Genomic DNA, 23,888 nt, shown 5'->3' on the forward strand with positions numbered 1-23,888 from the left:
CCGAGTGGCGCATAGCACCCCAGGCAAACTAAGCGCCCCAAGGGGGTTAAAAACGGCATATCCCACATCACAGCAGTCAGCAATTGTTTTGTTATATCGTGCCAATATCTCAAAAAGATTAATGGTTGTTACTTACTGTGTGAAAAATAAATTAATCATTGCGATGTTCATGTAACCTTTGATGACTGAAGGTTTTGATGTCCTGCTGGACATGAGACTGAGCGTTTGACGTTGCAGTTCTCATTGCGTGAAGCTAGCGCGCCGGTAGGTTCCACACACACGCGCAACGCGTGCAGTGAAGGCAATGCGATATCACCCTCAGTGCGTGACATGCATTTTTATTGTCCATACACGTGGCTGTCCTAGACCAATAAAATTACAATATCCAAGCACATGATATAACAAAACTAATTACAATCCTTTTCCTCTACATTGAATAGATAAGGAATTAAAAGTAACAACAAATTTCACTTCCCCCCCCCAAAAAAAAAATCATTTAATTCATATACTTATGTGAACATATTGTAAACCGCATAGTTGTAGATTGCACATTTTTATGCACATGCAACATTAGCATTTCAATATTCACATCTCATTTATTCCACCACTAGTACATGTAGAGTCAATCCAGTAGAAGAATTACATGTGAAGTTAAGCTCATGGCAGATTTCTTTTGCGTTTCACATTTTCAGATCTCATTTGCTGTGATTCAGTGGTTAGCTTTTCATCAATGTATTGAAAATAATACACAATCCTGTCAACAAAAGCACATATTCTGAACGGCTTCATGGTGGATCTAGGCACTTGTCCTTGGTCTGTTGGTGTTAATTGTACACTTCACGTTATCTGTGCGCACGACTCATCCCTAAAGAGTTCACGCACTCAAATTAAACATATTACAAAAATCAGGTTTGTGGTACCAAACATGTGAACATTGATCGATTCTGTGAAAACAAATGTTGGTTCGACGAGAAAAAAAGTGGTAAGAATGTTTTTTTCTCAAAACCTTTTCGTTTGAAATCAACCAGAGATTATTTCTATTTGATTATTTATTATTTCTGGTAATGAAATCCAGGATTTCTCAAAAGTGCTCTAGGAACTATTCCTCTCAATCGTGAAGAAACTTTTATAATGAGAAGAAAATGGAGAAATGTTCAGCTTTAAAGGTTGGAAGAAAAACCCTAAGACAAGTTTGCTAAAGAAAACCCACAGAATCAGGTAGGGACTGAAACCCAATCCACATGTGGACCAGGGCAGGAATCGAACCCAGGCCACAGCGGTGGAAGGCGAGGAAAGAACAACTGCACCAACCTGACTCCCCACAATTCTCACATGTTGCCCGCAAACCTTGTTTTGCATTTAACTGCAAAACTTAATGTAAATGTAAATCCAACGTTCCCAAATCATTTGCTACTGTTTCCTTATCATCTAGTGGTGGAGCTGATCTACTGGCGAGACCCTAAGAAGACGGCCCCAGTCTTTGCCAGCGTTCTCCTGGTCCTGCTGGCCCTCAGCATGTGTTCCTTCATCAGTGTGGTTGCGTATCTTCTCCTGGCTGTTATGACTGTTACGATCAGTTTCCGCGTCTACAAGACTGTCATGCAGGCTGTGCAGAAGACTGGCGAAGGAAACCCCTTCAAGTAAGTTCCAATCTCTTACATTAAAAAAAAGTCAAACATTAAGTTTGAGAAAATCAAAGAACTGTCTGGTCTCGTGTTTCTGTATTTGCAAAATGTAACCTTTCTCAGCTCACAACCTTACATGAAGCGAGTATTAAAAAAGGCTAAAAGAAAATTCTATGAAACCTTGTTCTAAGTGTTTTCGCAGATTACCTTAGATTTTGTTACAAGTGCAGTCTTTTTAAACACATATAGCACAGGCCGATGCCAGATTTGACGCAAGTACATGTATACTTGTGTTTTTAAGGCCGCTTCATACTTGGCAAGAAAGCGAACATGAACGTGAGTTTTGTGATGTCACAACAGTATTCGTGCTATGAATTCACGAAAGTTGAACACATTTCAACTCCGCCGAATTTCACAATGAACGTTTCCTGACGTCGTATCCGATTCGCAGTCAAGTGAAGAAAGAACGGACTTTTACTTCTGTGATTTTCTTTTAAAAACTGTGTTCCCATTTTAATCAGTACCAGAATTTATCTGTGATCTGTTTTCTTGTTCAGGGCCTACTTGGATCAGGACATGACTCTGTCCAAAGCCCAGATTGAGAAGTACACTGACAAGGTGATTGATCACATCAATGCTCACAGTGGCTGCCTGCGACACCTGCTGCTAGTGGAAGATCTCGTTGACTCTATCAAGGTACAGAAAAAAACAAACCAAGACCGGTCCGATTCATTGCATTATCAAAATCTAATCTATGGCTTCATTCCTCACAAGTTCTTTGAACACTGATTTGGTTTTGTCTGTGCATTTATACATTTAGTCAGAGTATTGAAAGATTGCTAATCTAATTCATTGGCCTTTCACGCAACATTTGGATTATGCTCTAGTTGTGGAGGATTTTATCATACCGGCAATATCGTGGGGGGTGGGGGGGGGGGACAAATTGATTACGGACTAAATCGACTAAATCAGTATCTCCAACGTTACATTGGGGTTGCATCCTCCAGTCCACTAGTGCTGTGCATTTTTCAAATAATTAACCATAACAGTCCTGAATCCTCCAATTTTAATACAATTTTCACACCCTTTAGGGATTTAGGCTTTTTTAAGTATTCAATTGGTGAAACTTTAATTTGATCTTAATATTCGTGACATTGAGCTGAAAATTGTATGATTGTCCTGCAAATTTGGGTTAACATGTGTTATGGAAGTTTTGAAATCATGCGTGGAAAGCCGCTGCCCATAAAATCGTAGCATTGTAGAATACCAGTCAACTTGTACAAATAAATAAAATCTCAGATGTTTTGCGTCATCTTCTCAAGACTGCTCACCTTTTCTTACTATTCTGTTTTGTAAAATGCTATTCGGATATTAGGTACGTTTGGCACAGCCCTCCAATACATTCCATTTGGAGGGTATTGGCGCGTCTGGCTGGCTGACAAAAGATTACACTCCAAAGACCAGGATATGAATGATGTTACCCCTCGACTGTTTAACGCGCACTTAGTTTCAATAGGTTTCTTAACATAACAGAAATATTTCTTCAAAGTGACTCAGGTAGATTTGCTTGAATGCGAGGTTTGATTTTTGAGGACTCATTGTTTTCTTTTCGTGTTTTGTTTTGTCATGATGACTCAGTTTGCCGTTGTGCTGTGGCTGTTGACCTACGTGGGAGCCTGGTTCAACGGACTCACTCTGGTCATGCTGGGTAAGCAATCCATGTCCCCCTTTGTTTTGTTGTACTGTTCCCTGATATATGTCACTATTTCGACTGAAGTTTACTAAAAAACATTTCCATTCACTGTCCACTATTTATCATTATTCAAGGAGCAAAAAAAATTGATTAAAACCATTTCTCAGCTGTCGGTTGATTTTTGAGGTATATGTACCTTTTGCCATCTCACTTATATTTCAAGGTAGAGTACATCATTTGTCATTTGTGCATTTTTTTTTTCCGTTTGAAACAACAAAAGTGATCAAAATCTAAAACGGGTGCTTAACAACTAACCTGATTAAGTATTAGCTCAGTGAATGCTGTATATTCTGAGAAAACAATATTCTAGGATCTCAATTTCAATTGAAAAGTTGCAAAGTCATGTTTTGAATTGCGTTCGAAATCAGCGTCCGGGACACGTTCTCATTCAGCCGATTGCAGCTACGCAATGTCATGCACTGAACTGGCGAATTATAGCAACCGCACATGCGTGTGCATCGTGTCAACGCTTACGCACACTCATTCACAGCTTCGCTGTATTAAAAACAAACTACTAACAGAAATTTTCAAAAATGCATCTTTGGAAATGACCTTGTTTTTATTGTTTTCTTCAAAATGACAGCATGCCAGAAAGAATAATTTCACAGGGAGTTTAGTGCCATTACTATCTTTAAATCAAGTACGCTTTGCAACAATAATTTCATCAGTTACTTTTTGGATAGCTGCAAATGATGTACCGGTACTGTACCTTCAAGTGTGAACAAACTCTTTAGGGTTAATTGTTATAAAATTCAGACTAAGCAAGTCTAGTACAGCTTGTCCAAGGCCACTTTGGTGTAAGGGGTCAAGGGTGGTCATCCAACTCAAATTCTTGGGCTAAGGTGAGATGTAGGAAGTCTAATTTACAAGTGACAATCAGTCAGTCAGTCAGTCAGTCACTGAGATAGGTACAAAGAGGACACTAGGCTGGCCCTCTGGGACCAGCACAAATCTTCACAGTCTTGACTTTGGAAAGAGTGTAGTATCCAGGCGCCACTTTGGGGGTTGTGTACAAAGTCTATGGAGAGTCAAGAAGTATTTTCTAACACAATTGGAAATGTTTCTCAGTCCCAGATTCATGTCTAATCATCATTTTTGCAATGACTGACCTCCATTGAGACGATGTATGATGAAAAAAGTGGCGTCAACATGCAACATTCTTTCCTTGATTTTTCCGGTTTACATGTACATACTTGTAGCAACATACTGGTACTCGTAGCAATACGTTGGTTTTTGATAACCAATGACGCATCCAATAGACTGGGCACAAATGGTTGACCTGTTCAACAATCCTGTGAAAGGATGACAACATGTTGGACATTACCCCCATCTGGATGCCTGATGTTTTTTTATAACTTGGGACGGGACAATGTCCTGGGATTTCTTCTGAATAGCTGATAGTGATTGCTGCAATATCAAATATGTTCAACGGTCAATGCTTGTCATTCCATAGTTTGTAATGACACTGATTTCCCTTGTTTACTTTCTTTACAGCCTGGATTGACCTGTTCACTCTGCCCATTGTGTACGAGAAGTACCAGGTAGGGTCGTTGACCTCTCGTCCGAATAACAAATCTTACTTGAAAAAGAGTTACATAAACACAACACATCAGGCCAAAAAAAAAATAGTTATGCTTCCGATTACATGGCATTCAAAAATAGGGTAGGTAGGTAGGGAATTTAATTTTTTTTTTTTTGCCAATTTTTTGTGTACGATCATATGGAGGCGTCTGCGTGTAATCAAGGGTAAAAGGTAGAAATCGATAGTTTTTGGTGTTTTTTTGTTTTCTCATTTTTCCCATAAAAAAATAGGGTAGGGGCTGTCAGAATAGGGTACGTGGGGAAACCGGAAGCAGAACTAATTTTTTTGTGTGGTCTAATGACAGTATTGATAAGTCCCTTCACACGTCCAAATCATGTTGATCATGAAATCATACAAGTATTACTAAAAGAAGGTTTCCAATATTGCGCTTCTCAGCTTGCTTAGGAAATATTTGTTCTTAGCAAAAGTCAGCTAAGAACCAGTTGATAGCAGTTAACACTGCGGAATTGGTCTTCCAAGAAACATGGTTTTACAATGCGAAATCACACAAAAAAAACTTGACCAGAGTACTGCTTGGATATTTTCCTACATTCACAAACTTTGTTTTGTTCTTTGAGATTTGAAATTACCATACCATGTTGTTTGGTGTTTCTGACAAAGAGTTGAATTTCACTCACCATGCGCGCAACTGATTGCTTTTTTTTTAAAGAATTTGTTCATTGTATCATTGCTGTACATTGTTACTGAAGCCAAAAATAGTCGCATCCATGCAATGCGGTTGGCATCTACATCAGCATGTTGCCTCAGGTGAAATACTTATGTTAACATGATACGTGCACATGACCTATGTGCAAACTGTACTATGTCGGTGTCATTATCCTGAGGAACCATGTACGTGTTACGTGAGACTTCCGCATACAATGAATGGGCATGAGTTTCAGATCTTTAAGTCCCTTTTTTCACTAAAAAAATGAATATACATGTAAGAGCAGAAATTGTTGCTAATCTGAGAGATGTTCACTGTCATATTTGTCACGTCATGAATAAGTATGAAGTGGTTTTGACCTGTTTTCAAGGATGAGTGCTTATAATTTCTAAGGTGAAAAAAAACACTGATTATGACAACTTTTAAAGGGGCATTACAGCCTGAAATCAGCGAACATTAGATGTTTTGGATTGTTTACTTATACCATTTTAAAGGTCTAGTTGATAGGAAATTAACCTAATGTCTTAGCGTTCCTGAGAAAAGACGGGAAAAAACCTGGTTGTTTACATGGAACAGAACGGAGTAGACATATGTATTTCCTGTCGTTTTCATTCAATGTACGATACACGTTGTGCATGTCACATAAATTACACACAGCTCCGATACATAAATGTTGTTTCTTACACGTCCCCAGACTGTGTCAACTGTGCTGCTGGAAATAAAAGTAGCACTAAACAGTTTGATTTTTCAGGACAAAATTGTGACCCCCAAAATTCGTTCTCGCATGGTTCTTGTAAAAATAACACCAAAACGTCGGGCTTTTAAAGGATGCGTGTGTGGACGTATATATTCTGTTTAAAACACGCTTTTTAGCCCAATTGGGCATATTCCAGGCCGTAATGTCCCCTTAACATTATCGCACATTAATGTCTTTCATATTCACCTCATCATAAACCCAGGATTGATTTCAGCAAGGTGTACATGTATTCTGTCCCTTCTTGTCATATTTTATGCAGGTACAGATTGATGAAGCAGTCGGCAAGGCACACACCCAGATCAATACCGTCATTGCCAAGTAAGTCAACACTGAAATCATTGAAATTCTCTTTAGCTTTGTAGACATTGCGAGAAAGTCTTCAGTTTGCACTAGGTGCTTTGACTCGGTAATTTGTACGGCTTTTTGGACATGTTCCTCACAAACTCACAAAAGAGATTTGGGTGATTTCAGCGCTATGTGATGTCCGTAACAGAGCTTTTAAGAGCTCAGTGAATAAACCTGAAAATGTATTTTTCTAATCCTTTTTATCCATTATCTAGTAATGGTGAAGGAGATTAAAGACTAGGAGTTGGGGATCATTTCTCTGAATCATTAATTACCGTAATTTTCGGAATATAAGCCGCGCGGCGTATAAGCCGCAGTACGCAAAAATCTGCAAATTAAGATTTGAAGTCGGCGTATAAGCCGCACCGGCGTATAAGCCGCACCGACCGCTGCGGTTTCAATTTTGTAAGGCCTCCAAATTCAAGTCAAAATGCTCTGAACCAGTTCCATTTACACTTTAGAAGCTATTAAAAGGACCACAAAAGTTATATCAATCATTTACAATCGATACTTTTACAAACAAATATGGGAATTGATGAGAAATAAACACCGGAAACTGCTGCCGGCTTCCCCGTCTTAGCCCGGCAGCCTGCGCCACGCACGCCGGTGAATGACACCATTTTCCCACAGCACGTGAGAGAGTATGAAACCCACCGTGTGTTGTCTGACTGGAGCGCTACAAATCTTGCTTTGTGGCAACAGATGCTGATTTGTTTTGTCCTAAGAATAAACAGGTCCGTTTTTACCTCAAAACTTATCAAATTGTTGCGATTAGTTGCGAGAAAAATTCAAGTTTCGATCATAACTTTCTTCAGAAATAGTCAAAACGAAGCGGACATTTAAATAGACGATTCCATTAATTTTGTAAGGGGTGATTTAGTCCCTCTTTTGAGTTTTACATCGTTTCTTGAATACATTTCAAGAAAACAAAATATATTGTGACGTTGAACAACTGATTATGTAATAAAAAAATGTTTCAAACGCCATAAAAATTTTAGTGGTCTTTTTTCTTTTTTTTTAACAGCGAAAATATTGGTAATTATTGTTCCCAAGAAAGAACACCCCTTTGTTACCAAAAATGGTGTGGTCCGCTGTCGGGAAAGCATGCCTGCATATCGCTGCTGCACTGTACCAGTATCACGTACGGCTGGTGGCAAGTGTCGAAGACAGCTTTCATCACCGTACTTTTTTTACCGCTCGGTACCTTTACGTGAGACGTGGTTTCGGTTTGTTAATGACTTTCTTAATTTATAATTCATTTCAGCACCATATCTCTTCTTATACCAGTACATTAAATACACATGTGAATTTCATTTTTATTCTTCAAGGCTCGGCGTATAAGCCGCCCGGTGTATAAGCCGCAGTAAACATTTTCATGGGCAAAATCAACGTATAAGCCGCGGCTTATATTCCGAAAATTACGGTAGATATCATGGTTAATTGACTCCTTTGCAGACACATTACACTGCCTTTCATAACACTGGAATTGCCCATTTGTTACATGGTTGATTCCGTGTCAAACCACCCCCCCCCCCCCCAAAAAAGGGAAGTTTAAACCCCACTCCTTTCAAATTGGTTCATATTTGGTATATGGGGTAATTTAGGCTGAAAAAGCTGAAATTTTAAGTTTAAGCGCCATCCAATGAACGCTTTTTGCGATATTGCTCACAATTGTTTGGCAATTTTGGTCAAAATGGGCGTGGCCACCAAATTTCAAATGAACATATTTCCATAACCTGTTGGCCAAATTTGTTAATCTTGGTTTCTTTGGAAAGTTAACATCATAAGGAATCCAAATTTACCATTACTTTTCATGTCTGAGTACTTTGAAGTATGATGACCTTTTGACCTTTACTTTGAACTTGAATTTGACCTTGTGGATCAAGTGAACTTAAGACAAATTTTGGTGAAAATTATACCTCAACATGTTTTCTACAAAATATCCAAAAATTGGAGGTATAATATTTTTGGTTTGGTTTCTAGCTCATCTCAAAGTTGGCATACTTGTTGCAAAATGTGATATCCCTATTCAGTGTACTAGTGGATTAAAGCAGATTTTGTTTGTCCCTGCGGTGTGCTAGTGGATTTAATGCAGGGATTTCTTTTGTCCCTGAAATGTGCATGTATGTATAGGGATATCACCTTTTGCAACACACATGCAAACTTTGACATGAGCTAGTAACAAAACAAAACATTTTATACCACCAATTTTTGGATATTTTGTAGAAAACATGTTGAAGTATAATTTTCGTCAAAGTTTGTCTCAAGTTTACTTGATCCACAAGGTCAAATTCAAGTTCAAAGTAAAGGTCAAAAGGTCATCATACTTCAAAGTACTCAGACATGAAAAGTAATGGTAAATTTGGATTCCTTATGATGTTACCTTTCCAAAGAAACCAAGATCAACATATTTGGCCCACAGGTTATGGAGATATGGTCATTTGAAAATTGATGGCCATGCCCATTTTGACCAAAATTGCCAAACAATTGTGAGCAATATCGCAAAAGCGTTCATCGGATGGTGCTAAAACTCTAAACTTCAGCTTTTTCAGCCTAAATTAACCCATATACTAAATATGAGCAATTTTGAAGGGGGTGGGGTTTAACTCATTGGGTGATTTGGCACGGAATGACCCACATGGTGCTGCGGTAAACTTAATCTTGGTGTTTTAAATGTTTTGTGGAAAAAAAAAGATGTTTTGTCATTAACACGGTTTCTGAATGTGCGTGGTTCTGTCTGTAAACAATGCAGGGTGGATTGATTACAGGGTAAAGCATGCAAGAAGTGGATTGTGAGGTTAAATAGTGGCCTATGAGGCAAACAGTTACTGGTGCACTGTATTATGAATCTTTTCTTATTGGTTTTACATTTTAGCACTGCGATTTGGGCACATAATTTCATGGTTAACAGAATCGTAACAAAACTTGTCCCAGAATGTGTGACTTGACTTTAGAATGGCCAAACCATTTCACACATGTCATCAGGATTAAAGGATCATTCTTGCCTGGCTGTCATTAGAAGACAACAGAGCTCCCTCTACAGTACCTGTGTGGATCCAATACTCTCCTTCTTTTATATTTACACATTTCAAAACGGGTTTATGGCTTCCGACTAGCGCCCCTTGAACAAAGACATAAACGAAATGGGGAACCGGCAACATGGGGCTGGATGGCTCAGTTGGTAGAGCACTGGAACGACAATCCGGTGGTTGCAGGCTCAAATCCTGCTCCCAGAAATTTCTTCATTCAACTTTCAATTATTGATTTTTTTACCCACTTCACAGCATCAAGACCAAGATCCCCTGGTTGAAGAAGAAAGAGGAGTAAATCAACCTCCTTCCCAGAGCCGTGTTCTCTTGATGTCAACGTCAAGACACGATCAAGTACAGCAGCATGTTATATGAGGCATGATTGTATCAACAGCCACCAAGCACTATAAGAAAAAGATTACAAAACACAGACCAGCTTATCTCCATAAAAAAAAAATTAAGAAAAATCAAGTAATACTAAATATGCATTGAGATACATGTAAAGATAAAATATATAAGATCAAATGTAAAACTCCACAGGCAACTTACTAGGTGTTGAGTGTAATATTGTCTTGCTAAGCGAAGATGACATTTCTGGTAACGCAGTAAAATATTGCTTACGTCCTACGACAAAATAAAAACATTGCTCGATGGAAATCAAGTTTCAAAATGTGGGTGATGTTGTTCTGTCGGTATGCCGCGCTCCCAGTTAAAACACAGTGTGCAAGTGAATTATAAAATACTGATCGGAATGTCCATGATTGTCATGAAATTAGCTTACAAGCCGAAACGATCTGTTTTTTGTATATAAAGGATGCGACCAGAAATAATTGGCAAATCTTTAGACCGAACTCACAAATAACTGGTGTGCTAATTTTTTAAGATGGTATTGGGGTGGTTTTTGTTTGTTTACATTTTTAAAGCAAAAGCACTTATGAATCATTTTCGTTACAGACCTGCGAAAGAAAGTTTTATTCCATTAAAAATTGAGTCACCAAAGTTTTTGCCAGTAACAAGAGAAGAATTTCTTATAAAGTAATACGCACTTTGAAAACTAGAAATTAAACACATGCAGTTCAGGAAAAAACAATGACGGATGAATCGTCAAAAGTGTCGGATCAAATTTAAAACATCTGCAAAACATCAGCTATTTGTGAGACCAACGTGCTTAAAAAATGTTGGGTAGCAGTTTAAGCATTGCAAACATAGCGTACGGTGATTTTCAAATTTCTCAATTTCAAGATACTGCCTCATCTGTACTGTGTGTAGAAGTTGTGCTGTGCGTTTGGCATCATCTTTTGATCGTGGGACAACATTGCTGTTTTGTGCTGGCCAGTGTTAAGCTTTTGATGTGTACATCTTAAATGCCTCTCTTTGATAAAAACAGGATTGTAAAACTGCTGAACATTCAACACTCTTGAAAACAAGAAATTATCTGTGAATAATGATTCAAAATCGCTGGAGCAATCGATAAAGATTGCCTTCCGCAAGTGTGTATGTGTAAAGTAATCGTAGGCATGTCAACATGATTAATATTGATATAACGCTAATATTACAAGTTTTAAAAGAAGAAAAAAACACTAAATATTGAGATTGCTGGTTGCAGCATTATTTTGTACAGAGGATGTTCAGTGTTATTCATGTATCATTTGATTGAGTGCAGTAATGGTTTACAAGGTATAGCCATATCTGAATGGAGCTAATGGCTTACGGCTTTGCCATACTTTCACCAAAGTGTGTATCCATAGCCGTACACAGAAATTGCCCGATTCGGATATGGCTTAACACCGACCTGCAGCCATTTTGTCTTGTACCCTGAATTCTCTAACCATTCAGTGTCATCACAGCACAGGTATCAGCCTATTTTACACTGAGGCTGCCTCTTCGTGAGGCTACGTCCGTATAACTTGGCTTTCAGTTACACTTGCGGCTATGGACACGGCTGTGGCTACTTCCCATAGATGCGTGTGTTACTACAAGCCGTAGCCATGTCATTTGGATGCAGCCGAGTCTCATAAACTTCTTAATTTTCAAAATGGCTGCAGCATGATCAGTGATATGACAGTTGTAATCGTAGCTACATGGCAGAACCATGTATTGAAGAGTTTGGATTTTGCTAATTTTTTCTTATTCATCATCCAATATTGTCATAAAAACTAGGATACATAATTCAAGTTGTAGAATAGTAGTCCAAGTATTAGTAGTCTGTAAATCGCCCGTAAAAATTGTTCAATAAATCTCATTAAGAGTACATGTAGGTAGCAGAACACGTGAAATTGTGTGTACAGCCAATGTTATGTGATTGTGACAGTATATTGTACCTTCAATCAAATTGTCATGATTGTGTTGCCTTGCAGACTAGATTTCGACTGGACAATTTATTGAAGTAGAGGTTATTGTAAACTCTGCATTCCTTTGTCTGAATGAACAAATATTTGCAAACATTTTAATCCTCTGTTCCTTTTTTTACGTTGCGAAGTGCAGCATAAATGATGTTTCCTATACACAATTATTTACTACTTGATGCAACATACGGAGTACCAAAACCTATAGCCAGTCCTAGTCGAGTTTAATTATTCCAATTTTGATAAAAACTTTTTCATTGGCTTTGTTTATTGTAATTTCTTAGCAGGAACCTTTTTGCCATTAATTTGCGGATAGCTTTAATAAAGGCAGGTTGTTCAATATTCATGTTTCTAAGTAAGTGCAGTATAAAGGTAAATGAAGACTGTTTCAATATTGTATTCTCGTGTAAGTAAGTATCGAAACGGAACGGTTTGTCAAAAAAGAGGGTTTTTTTATGGTGGAGCAACTCTGTCTTTGGTGACTAGAGTTTGCTCTTTGTCTGGGTCATTTGCCAAAAGCTGGCTTCATTTCAGGTTCAGCACCAAAATGGTTTATTATAAATAAAACAAATATGAGCTTCTATTGCTCAAACAAAATGACCTCATAGTAGATTTGGTGTTCAGTACCAGGAAATGCCTGTGTAGTGATCCGAAATAGTGAAACTGGAGGCTGAAGCCGAAGTGCATATGAAGCCATGATTTGGAAACACCCATCCTTCAAGAAATATGTAATTTGTTGTAAGGTGTTCCGTTATTCCCGTAGACACGATAACATGACCTTCCTAACTTACAAGAGAAAATCATAAAATCATCCAGTTCATTGCAAAACACTTTTTTGTGATATTCAACATCGCATCAACACCATGGTTTTTTTTACATTGAGAATCTGAATGTAACAGTCGTTGTGACAATCCTTTTGTTCGTTTTTGTAGGTCATGCTTGCCATAAAATGCAGTTTTTGTTTTATAAGTTGCTATTTGCTAAGCATTTTGGTTTAAAACTTGCAACTTACATGGTCTTGCATCTCAGTGCAAATATTAGTGTGCTTTCATTTTTTTTTTAAATCAATATGTTAGCAACTCTTCAGCATAGCACCAAAGGGAGTTGAAAATTTTTAAACTTAAAGTTCTATCCCTGATAATAGTGCAATTTTCTGGAATTGAAAATTCTGATTTCTCTGGGTTTGATTTCTATAAATTGTTTAAAAAAAAAAAAAGCTCTGTAAATATTTAAAATGTAGCAGAGTGACTTTTTTCCTTATTACTAGTGCACATTATTGTGCTCAGAAATCCAAAGTAATCTTAGATTAGAAAAGTAGACGCCTTGTAAAGTTGCTGCTTTTGCATGACTTTTTGTAATATTACTTGAATGTACCTCTGGAAGTCCGTGTTGTTTGAATGTTGAACCTTTTCCCGTTTACAAAAAAAAGCACAAGTCGATGAATTCATCAGGAATATATTGGATACTCAACTTCGAATGATTAGCCTGTCGCAAACTGAATGCGTCAATTAATAGTACAGACGTGATTTTATTTTCTACTAGCCATTTCTGTAACATTAAAGGGTTGTATGTTTTAAATCGTACAAGGGTGCATATACACCAATTCGTGCACACTATCACCATACATTCACGAGGGCCCCCATCAATGGCGACAGCATTATGCTAGCTATTGTACAAAGCAACTGCCCTATGATGGATTATCTGAACAGTGGTAGTGTGCTTGGATTGGTCAGAAGATGTAGAAATTTCATATTTTCTCTGATTTATTGGCAGTTTTCAATTCTCATAATTAAGTCTGATAATTAAGAGTACAGCGCTTTGATATTAAATAGGGCCAGTCAATAAAAACTTGCACCGATTAAAAAAAGATGTTAAAAATATATGCCAGTCAACTGGTTGTGGCATTTGTAAAAAAAATATATATCATCATGTGAAATTAACAATGCTGTTCTTTCATTTGGTGCAAATTTGTGAAGGTTTGTCCAATCAGCTGTAGTCAAATGATATTACTTTGTTTAAGAGTATCATGTGTATGACGTACATACCCTTAGTGTTTCAAGAAATGTTTAACAGTATTCAGGCATGTTCAATTAATGAAGATAACATTTCATAAAAATGACATTTTTATGTTTCTATTGTTATTTGAAATGAGCTGTGGAAGTGACTTATAAGTTTATAAGTTTTGAGATTTATATTGTAATTTTTGGAGATTGTTGCATAATGGAAATCTTTCAGTAGTTGAGAATTGCTTGTTAACCCAATTTTTTTTATTTTTTTCCCCTTTTTTGGTTTAAGACAATTGTGCTGGTAAGAGAAAGACAATGTAGAAAACAATTTAGAGTGATTAGGTTTTTGCATTTGGCATTCCCTCGCAGTGTGATGCTGTATTAATTACAAAATTAAATAAAAACGTGACTGTTAAAGCCCAACAAGACATTGTCAGTTATTGTTAATGATTTGTTGTAAGAGTGTTCAAAATATATGCTCCGTACCCGAAGAGACAGGAGATGGCCACTTTTGAACCGCCAAGACAAAATGTTTGATCTGCTTTTCTGGTAGCAGAAAAGCAAATGTCCTTTTTTGGAACACCAGTGAAGGGCAAAATGTAAAACCTTGTCTGCTGGCAGAAAAGCCAAAAAGTATAAAAATAAAAAAAAAAATTGCAAACGTTTAGTCTGCTTTTCTGGTAGCAAAACGACCCCAATTTTTATATTTAGTTTTTAGTGACGTCCCCAAAAAGGCAACCACAAAACTCAACAAAAGCAATACATGTGGCCCCCCCTTACTTTTCACACGCCCCCAAACAACTCCCAGGGCCCCCAAGGTGCCCCCCCCCCCAATAAAAAAAAGTTGCCACTTGCCAAAGTGTCTTTAAAGTATTTTTTGAATAATTCAACAGAAGAGGCATGTAAATGACAATTTATTTTTTTTAATTCCCTTTACCCTAAAGCGTTATGAAATGTGAATAATTTTGTAAGAAAAAAGAGCGCCCTCTAGCGTCAACAGAGGTCTGACTTTTTAATTATAATTATTTTCTTCAAATTAAATAAAAATAAACAAAACATCGGGTTGTTTTTCATGTTTTATTTACACAGGAAAAAAACCCTACTTTTTTTTCTATTTTGGACAATTTCGATACTGAAAATACAAATTTTGTTTGGGTTACTTTTCACCCAAATAAAGCAAAACGGATATACATGTAACTGAATTGTCGGGCCACAAATAATTCAAAATGTTTACAGGTGCAGAGGGGGAGGGGACTTTTGGAAGCGTTCAATTTTAAGACAAGTGGCCAGGGTAGAAAATACACTAATTAGTACAAAATACAAATGACTATTTTAAAGCTATGAATACAATCATCAAACCCTACAATCAATGGTTATAACAGAAACATAAAGGTATCATAAAATTATCGTTCTCTCTTTCAGGCTCCACAGAGGATATAATGAACAATTTTAAGTTAAGGATTGGAGTTTTGATGTTATCCATTCTAAATCAGCAAGTTCCACGATACTTAAGTCTGAAAATAATTAAGCGGGCCCAGCCAGTGACACCTACGTACAACTGTTAGCCCTGTTGCCTTTTTACATATGCAAGTCTGAAATTGCTCAAACAATTGTGTAATTTTTCAGACATTCTGCCCCCCCCCCAAAAAAAACACCCTGACATTTTAAGTCAAAATATACAGTGTAAGCACTTCTTTGGAATGTTGTACATGTACAGAAGCAGCCATTGTAATTGACCTGGAGTCACCACGAAGGATGGCACTACCCTAGAAATTTGAAACCCAATCCACATATTGGGTCACAGCGGTGGAAGGCGAGGAAAGGACCAACCTGGTCTTCATATCAAAATGGGGATCTGAGTGTGCTCTAAAACGAGGAGTTGCAAAGATCTCCTTACAACTCATTATGTGATATCCAGCAACAATTCATCAACTTGTTTTTCATCAAAGAAATAGCTTGATCTCATCTATTCATTATGAATACAGACGCCATGACCTGTCCCAGGCAACCATACATGTACATGAACACAAGTATACATGCATGACTGCACGTCATTGCTCCACATGATCAAGTGTTGCAACTAGTGGTGGGACTAAAATCTGGATTTGTTAAAATTCACTTTGAATTCCACTATACGGTTGGGAATCTTGCAAAACTTGGTATTCGAAACCATCCTTACAAAATTGGAGCCTTCCATTTTTAATACTAACAATAATAATGTGGTGCTTATATAGCACTTTATACCTAAGGTGTCAAAGTGCTTTACCATTATTATCCCTGTTTATCAGGAATGAGACCACTTTTCTGCAGCAGCTCGAGATCAGCGCAATTTGGTCTCTACCTTCACAGGTACCCATTTATACTCCTGGGTAAAGAGAGGACAATTGTAGTAAAGGGCCTTGCACAAGAACACAAGCACCACTTTCCCCGTCACGGTTCGAACCCATGTTCCATGGCACGAGTCGAACACCGTAACCATTGGACCACAGCACCCCACGAGACATTTCTGAGACGCAAACAGGAGCATCCCACAATTTGCTCCATGGTCTCTAATTGTAAGGTTTTGCATTTACTTGCTAGTGGTCTCCTTGGCTCATGAATAGCCTGCCCATTTGACCGATCAAAGGGTTCCCATCCATTTTTTAAACATTAAAATCTGGAGGGTTTTTGTATTTACTGTTGAAAGAAAATTCCTGTTGATCCATATGGGGTCACCTTCTAAACAGTCTCTGAATAGCAATCTTGCATGCCGGCCACAAGAGGGCGGTATTTCTTCGGTACCATTCCCGGTTGTATAGCTTGAGTGTATGCCGGTTGTCTTGTAGGAATTCCCTGTAGAACTTGGCCATTTCATCTGCACTCAACACTCGCTTTGCCCCTAGGGTAAAATTATTTTCAAAAAGTTGGAAATACATTTGACAGTTCAACAGTGCAATGAGAAAGTTGAGATTAACATTAAAATTTGAAAACATGGGCACACAAATTATAATGAGCAGTACACGAAATAGACTTTGGTTTTGGAAAGTGAAATTAGATGTAAAAGTGTGAGATTAAACTTTAACATGAACCCATTTAGTGCACCTCATACACAAAATACCCCCAAAACTTTGGCTCTCTTATGCAAGCCAGATCAATAACTCATCAGTCACTGGACGGACCAAAAGCAAAAAGCAACTAAAAAAAAATACTTCTTACATTGCTAGAGATAAGATGCTTGAAATAATGGCATAAATGTTGCGGTGCCTTCTTTTTAATAACATAATCACTTTAAGATTTATCACACTTAATACAGGATTTGTAAATTAAAAAAATGAAATTACCATCTTCATCCAAGAGGCCAACTCCTTTAGTGCCGAGTGCTTCTTTAACAAAACGTTCTTTGGCCTGCCAGAGAAAACGTAATGAATGAACATTAAATCTAGACTACATGTACATACATACTGATGATTCACTTGACACATACCACTGAAACCTTGTCTGGGTATTTGTGATGCTTATCATCAATGTTCAATAGACCATTCTGGATTTCCTCATAAGCCCCGCCCACTTTTCAAGTGGGCAGCAACACATGCGTTTATACCACCTCCTCCCCCCCCCCCTCCACACACACACATACACACCCAAGTGTGCACAGTCGTGTTTTACTATACGCCTGAGGACAACCTATTGTGTTTCCCTTTGTCCCTGTACTTCAACACTTTCCCATAGACTAAGCATGTAAACGTACGATCGAGGACAGTTTCGAACAAAAGCACCGTCGTTAGAGGACTGAAAGGATCTTTTGTTCTCCCTTTGTGTGTCTGTCCTCGAGCGTAATACAAGACACGAACGCCATGCCAAGTGCATGCACATAAGACTTTTGTCAGAAATTTGCTTGTATAGTAATGGCTTTGATTGGTAGAAACATCATGGGGCAGGGGTTAAAGGTACAGTATATCTTTGTAGTTTGTGCATTTTTTTCGTTTGAAGCAACAAAGGTGCTCAAAAAACAAAAGAAGGGTGCTTAACAACTAATCTGATTAACTTTTAGCTCAGTGAATGCTGTATGTTGCGAGAAAATAATATGCTATGATCTCGATTTCAATTTAAAAGTTGCAGAGTCGTGTTTTGAATTGCGCCTGAAATCAGCATCCGGGAGACGTTCTCATTCAGCTGATTGCAGCTACCCGATGTAACGCACTGAACCAACAGAAAACTAGCAACTGCGCGCAGGTGCATCATGTCAACGCTTGGGCGCACCCATTCACGGCTTCGCCGAATTAAAAACTAACTGCTGACTGAAATTTCCCAAAAATGCATCTTCAGACGCATCTTTGGAAAAGACCTTCTTTTATTGTTTTCTTCAAAATGACAGCATGCCAGAAAGAATAATTTCACAGGGAGTTTACCGTGTTTTTGTGTGAAAAAGTTCTGCCAGGTAAGTGCATTCTATGTGCTCTTTTGTTGGTGCAGTTTGTGTGCATAATTTCACCCTCTGAAATCAGTGCTTCTTCCACCTGGCTTAAAAAGAAACTAAGCAGTTTTTATAATCATCCTTGTTTGGACATTTCTCAGTGAACAAAAAATCTGAAGTGCACCATTTGTCACGGAAACTGTCCAGTTCAATTTGATACCTCACTTGGGAACACTGTGTAAGAAATAACGAGAGCGCAAGCGCTGAAGCTCCTAAAACCCTAAAACTGCAAGTTGCATTTAGCAAGATTTTCAATGGGCATTGCAACGCACAATTGGATGTGGATAACCCCATAAATGTGGCCAATTTACTGGACTACCTCCGTAAATAAAGGCCACACTTCCACCATGTACAAAAACATTTCGAACTTTGTCAAATTTTGATTTTCACATTTAGGCTTAGTTTGTAGGGTTTTTTTGCTTCAGAAGCATACTCACCCTCTTTATAGGCTAATCGGAAGGTGCTGCCTTTTTCAGATGTCTAATTTTCGTGAAATTTCATGTTGAAATTTTGATACGCAAACGTGTGCAAACGAATCTGGAAATTTCACAAAAAATAGACATCTGAAAAAGGAAGCACTTTCTGATTAGCCTATAAAGGGGGTGAGTATGCTTCTAAAGCAAAAATAAACTACAAACTAAGCCTAAATGTGAAAATCAAAATTTGACAAAGTTCGACATGTTTTTGTTCATGGTGGAAGTGTGGCCTTTATTTACGGAGGTAGTCCTGTAAATTGGCCACATTTATGGGGCTATAGGACTAGTGGGGCCCGCATCACTCGTTAATTTTGTTCTCACCTCAATGAAGTTCTGGTTGTGCTTAGCCCAGAAGGCGTGGTTCCACTCGTAAATCTCTTCCCTCATCTCTCTGTGTTTCCTTTCCCCGACCGTTTCGTCCTGTGGCTGAGCGAAGCGGATTTGCCGAAGATTGGACCGCTTGTCGACCGGACCAATCCAGTCTCGGTCCGGGTGGTGCGGTGGCTCTGTCCTGTATTCCTGAGCTTTGGACTCATCCTGGGCGTTTTCAGTGCTGGCTGTTGAATCTGAAGAAAATAGCTGGAAAATAAAATTGTAACACGTTAGTTATTACATGTTTGGCTTATGGTAATGTAATGTGGATACATGTACTCCGGGGGATCCAGGGGGTGTGGTCATGCGCATTCCGTCCCCCCCCCCCCCCCCCCCCTCAGATCCCGGCCACTGAGTGACGGTTCATGCATAGAACAACTTAAAGGGAATATACATCATTTGCTTTTGCTGTAATTTTCAGAAATGGATGGAATTGGGGGGTTAGAAATATATAGCAAATATAGTTACACTGACTATGTTGAGGTTTTGGGTTCGAAAATGCTATAAAAACCAAGAAAAACAATCATTTTCCTGTAGTCTGGTTCCCTGACTACATATAAGAAGAAACAGAGCAGTTTACATATATTGGTGAATTGTAAGGTCAGGGAACCAGTCTAGCTGGCTTGTACCCGTTCATAGGTGTGTAATCGATTGCAAACAAGTGCGATGGTCAATTGGGGCCAGTATTTGAAAAAAAGCCAGTTTTTTTCCAATGCTGGTCGGCCGACCAGCGTTGGAAATTGATAAAAAAATACCACTTTTCTTGAAAATGTCAGTATACCAGGTGCCATGATTTTACAGGATGCTTTACACTATCATTCACTAACAGTCCAGCAAGGTATTTCAAAATGATTTGGTAGTTTTATTTTTTGATGTTTGCAAATGTTGTATTTTCCCTTTAAGGGGAAGTTTTTTAAAATAAATGTTTAGTGTCCTGTCTCCGCCCGCTTCCTTTTTGGAGGCCGCCTCTTTTTTTCTTTTTTTTTACCGAAAAAATGATAAATTTTCAACAGTGACATCATTTTGGCCTCTTTATCTGTTGCATCTAGCCCATCTAAAGCTGTTATGTCATTTCCTGAGTCCAATGGCAGCCATTTTAAAAAGGAGGGGGGAAAAAAGGGCCTCCCGCTTCCTTTTTTTCAAAAAGGCAGGCCGCTAATGACATTTGTTTTTATTATTTTGCCTAATGTGAACATACCCAAGAAATGTCATGACTAAGGGAATAACAGTGTGAGGAGCCGGTCTTCACTGCGTGATAATGACCGGGTGTGGGGGTGACCGCTGTTAATGGACCGAGACGAAGTCGAGGTCCATTAACAGCGGTCACCCCCACACCCGGTCATTATCACGCAGTGAAGACCGGATCCTCACACTGTTATTCCCATTAATAAATACCTTTATAACGAAATAAACAGTTAAAATGCTCCAATTTTGTTACTTTTTTCCGGCGATATTTCCAGACTTTTTTGTGTTCATGTTCATGGGCCATATTTTAGCTTAACAGCTATAACGACGTAAACTCAACAGAAACTGCTGCCGTAGCGAAACAAATTACAACAATGTTTTCATATCTTTACCTGATGGAGGAAGCTGAAATCTCGTTTACACATTCCTTGTGTCCGGAATTACAAAGATGCTTGGTTTAGGAAAGGTAAATATGTCGGTGGGTGAAGTGTTTCAAAGAAAATAAATCGTAGATCTACGCTTTCGTCGTAAACATCCTCAGTATAAACTGCACTGCTGTACGATGTCGTTTCAAAACTTCCTTACGCGCGCGCACGCACGCATCCCTAGCAACTGTGTTGCGTACGCGCGCGTCAGTCTCACGCGATGGGGGTTGAGCGCATGTGCAGTGCTCAATTGTTAAAAGCTACCGCAGGACTGTTACTATATTTTGACCAATCATTGGCTTGCATGGGGCTGAACGGGGCTTGATCAATGCTGGTTCAGGGGCCATTTATTCGCTTGATCTTTGAAGCCGGTCCATTATCACCGTTAATGACCGGCCACGTGATCGAGTCTCGACCAATCAGAAACCATCAACTCTCCAAGGTATTTATTAATATAGGTTAAAGGGTTTTGGAATTATCGGCTAATTATTTATTCATATGCACCAATGGTAATTCTGCTTTGTGTACACGACATATATATAGGTACATTCAGTTGTATTTTTCGCTGCGCGGTAACCATGGTCGGAATTTTTTCTTTTTGGTATCAAAAGATGCGCAAGACTCGAGGCTAAAAAGTCAGGAAAGCTCGGGTCGGCAAAATATTTTTTACCAAGGGTATCACGAAAAGAAAAATTGGTGGGGGAGTGGATCCCCCCCCCCCCTGCCCTCAGCTTAGGGCTTCCTCCATATGGGCTAAGTGGTCAAATACTCCTGTTAATTACCCTATCAAAGTATCATCTCAATGAAGGTCAGTCATTGCCAAAATTTTAAATGACATATGATAAATCTCGGACTAAGAAACATTTCCAATTAGCCTGTTATTAAGAAATACTTTAATTTTGGCAGTGGATATTTTGCCGGAGACGGCAAACCTTTAGTAAACGTTAGTTTGCCGGATATGCACTGAACATGCGCAGTTACTGTTTTTTTTTACTTAAACATTTTCCGGTGACAAATTTTAGTCTGGCTCCATGCCAATATTATCGTTGTAACCTCGTATTCACAAGATGGGATTCAGACCATTTTATAATTTCGGACTTTATTTCCCTTTAAAAAAAATCCTCCAGAGCCACAAATCTGAAAAACAAAATGTCATACTTTGCAATAAAATGTTTGAGACATGTTAAAATAATAAAAGAATAATATTCTTATTTATTTGGGGATGGGGAAAAAAACCTTAAAAATGTGGCGGGGATCGGAATCGAACCCGAGTCATCCCGCTCACAAAAGCCTTTGCTTAACCACCATGACCACTACACCAAATGTGCTACACAACTTCTTCTTCCTTCTTAGTGCTGCCTTCATATGTTGAAGATAAACGCACTGCGGAAAGAAAGCAGAGCGGTTAGTTGGATTGCCGCCGGCAAACCTTTAGTAAACGTTAGTTTGCCGTCATTACCTCCGGCAAAATATCCACTAGCCACTAGGCACTATCTTTAATTTTTAAAAATGTTCTTGACTTCTGGTGGGAACTTCTGGTGGGAATTTAATACATCTTATAATTCAGCCCTATCTTAAAGAGTACAGCGCCCTCTGTTGATATGGATTGCCGCCGGCAAACCTTTAGTAAACGTTAGTTTGCCGTCATTACCTCCGGCAAAATATCCACTATCTTTAATTTTTAAAAATGTTCTTGACTCTCCATAGAGTTTGTACACAACCGCTCTACTTTCTTTCCCTGCACGATTACCCTACTAATGTACAAGATATAGATGAAGCCTAACTAACGTCACTCTCACCTGACATTGGGCTACAAGACTACATTGATATCTAGGCTTCAGGTGGAAATGAAAAGCTATTATTTCTTTAAAAATACAAACAGAACTTCTCCCCTTCCGTACGTGCAGCATGGCGCACACGTATGCGCGCGCGACGTCAGCGTGTACGTGTGTACTGCATGCATGCACAAATGGTACATGGCAACCTCGTTCCCAGGGTGTCGAACAGTACGCGCCCGTCACTACCTGCTCTCTCACCCTGGTATTGGACATTTGCATATGTGCAAGATTTTTGCACACGTATGCAAATGACGAATAGTGTGGTGCCTTGGATATGCTTTACATTAGCGTTTGTTTTTTGTATGCGGTGTCTGGGGTAAAAACAGAGTCAATTCGTCGCAGCACGAGCACGGCGTGAGTTACGAAAACACGATTTTTTTAAATTAAACAGTAGTAAGGAAGGCGGGGGTACGGGACCAAAATGGAAAAAATCTGCGGCGAGCCTGGGCACGCCGCTCTCGATTTTAAAAAAATAGGGGAATGCCCCGATCTCAATTAAAAAAAAAAAATAAAAAAAAAAAATAAAAAATCTGACGTCGGGTTTGGGAGAAAAAAAAAAAAAAAAAAAAAAAATCTGACGTCGGGTTTGGGAGAAAAAAAAAAAATTAAGAAAAAATCGGACGTCGGGTTTGGGAGAAAAAAAAAAAAAAAAAATCTGACGTCGGGTTTGGGAGCCAAAAAAAAATTAAAAATCTGTCGTCGCTAAAATGAGGTGAGTCTGATTGCTTATAAATCCAAAGTCTGACCTCCAAAAAAAATGAGAAAAAAAAAATATTATATTTCCTATAATAAATGGAGAGTAATATGTTCAGACCGACCGTCAAAGGATATTCTAAATGGAACAAAGCCACGCTGCGTGATTACGTGCAGCGGTATAATATACCGCACAATGAAAATGTTTTTTTTACTCGTAAAGTCTACATCGAGGGGATAAAACATTATGAAAGTAAATTTAAAAACTTGAGGAAAAAGAAACTTTATGAGCTCAAACAGATTGTAGACGAACAAAATCTAGAATACGTACCGACGG

General features: G+C 38.5%; 2 protein-coding genes across 3 annotated transcripts; one reads left to right on the plus strand and one right to left on the minus strand.

Annotated features, from left to right (window-relative positions):
* The first annotated feature begins 1,332 nt into the window (after positions 1 to 1,332).
* LOC119743287 (reticulon-1-A-like) lies at positions 1,333 to 14,535 on the plus strand. Its single transcript, XM_038219690.1, has 6 exons — positions 1,333 to 1,640; positions 2,183 to 2,321; positions 3,264 to 3,333; positions 4,873 to 4,919; positions 6,644 to 6,702; positions 10,014 to 14,535. The coding sequence occupies exons 1-6, from the start codon at positions 1,333 to 1,335 to the stop codon at positions 10,054 to 10,056; spliced, it is 666 nt and encodes a 221-aa protein (XP_038075618.1). The 3' UTR covers positions 10,057 to 14,535.
* A 960-nt stretch (positions 14,536 to 15,495) lies between these two features.
* On the minus strand, positions 15,496 to 23,000 carry LOC119742599 (COA8 family protein CBG23705, mitochondrial-like). 2 transcript variants are annotated; one of them, XM_038218711.1, is made up of 4 exons: positions 22,820 to 23,000; positions 19,360 to 19,617; positions 17,430 to 17,493; positions 15,496 to 16,987 (listed from the first exon to the last, which is right to left on the minus strand). In XM_038218711.1, the coding sequence occupies exons 1-4, from the start codon at positions 22,928 to 22,930 to the stop codon at positions 16,821 to 16,823; spliced, it is 600 nt and encodes a 199-aa protein (XP_038074639.1). In that variant the 5' UTR covers positions 22,931 to 23,000; the 3' UTR covers positions 15,496 to 16,820. The 2 variants fall into 2 exon arrangements, with proteins under 2 accessions (XP_038074639.1, XP_038074640.1); XM_038218712.1 differs by lacking the exon at positions 22,820 to 23,000 and adding an exon at positions 20,988 to 21,024.
* Between the last annotated feature and the right edge of the window lie 888 nt (positions 23,001 to 23,888).

The sequence above is a fragment of the Patiria miniata genome, unplaced genomic scaffold (assembly GCF_015706575.1).
Source record: "Patiria miniata isolate m_02_andy unplaced genomic scaffold, ASM1570657v1 HiC_scaffold_6, whole genome shotgun sequence".
NCBI classification, from domain to species: domain Eukaryota; kingdom Metazoa; phylum Echinodermata; class Asteroidea; order Valvatida; family Asterinidae; genus Patiria; species Patiria miniata.

What these genes read in the sequence shown, in the direction of transcription:
- LOC119743287 (XM_038219690.1), top strand. Translation starts at nt 1,333, where the DNA reads ATGTTGCCCGCAAACCTTGTTTTGCATTTAACTGCAAAACTTAATGTA. An exon ending in ATCTCGTTGACTCTATCAAG is followed by an intron (nt 2,322 to 3,263) that starts GTACAGAAAAAA and finishes ATGATGACTCAG; the next exon opens with TTTGCCGTTGTGCTGTGGCT. An exon ending in ATCAATACCGTCATTGCCAA is followed by an intron (nt 6,703 to 10,013) that starts GTAAGTCAACAC and finishes CCCACTTCACAG; the next exon opens with CATCAAGACCAAGATCCCCT.
- LOC119742599 (XM_038218711.1), bottom strand. Translation starts at nt 22,930, where the DNA reads ATGCTGCACGTACGGAAGGGGAGAAGTTCTGTTTGTATTTTTAAAGAA. An exon ending in GTCTTGTAGCCCAATGTCAG is followed by an intron (nt 19,618 to 22,819) that starts GTGAGAGTGACG and finishes TTTATTTTCCAG; the next exon opens with CTATTTTCTTCAGATTCAAC. An exon ending in TGGCCTCTTGGATGAAGATG is followed by an intron (nt 16,988 to 17,429) that starts GTAATTTCATTT and finishes ATTTTACCCTAG; the next exon opens with GGGCAAAGCGAGTGTTGAGT.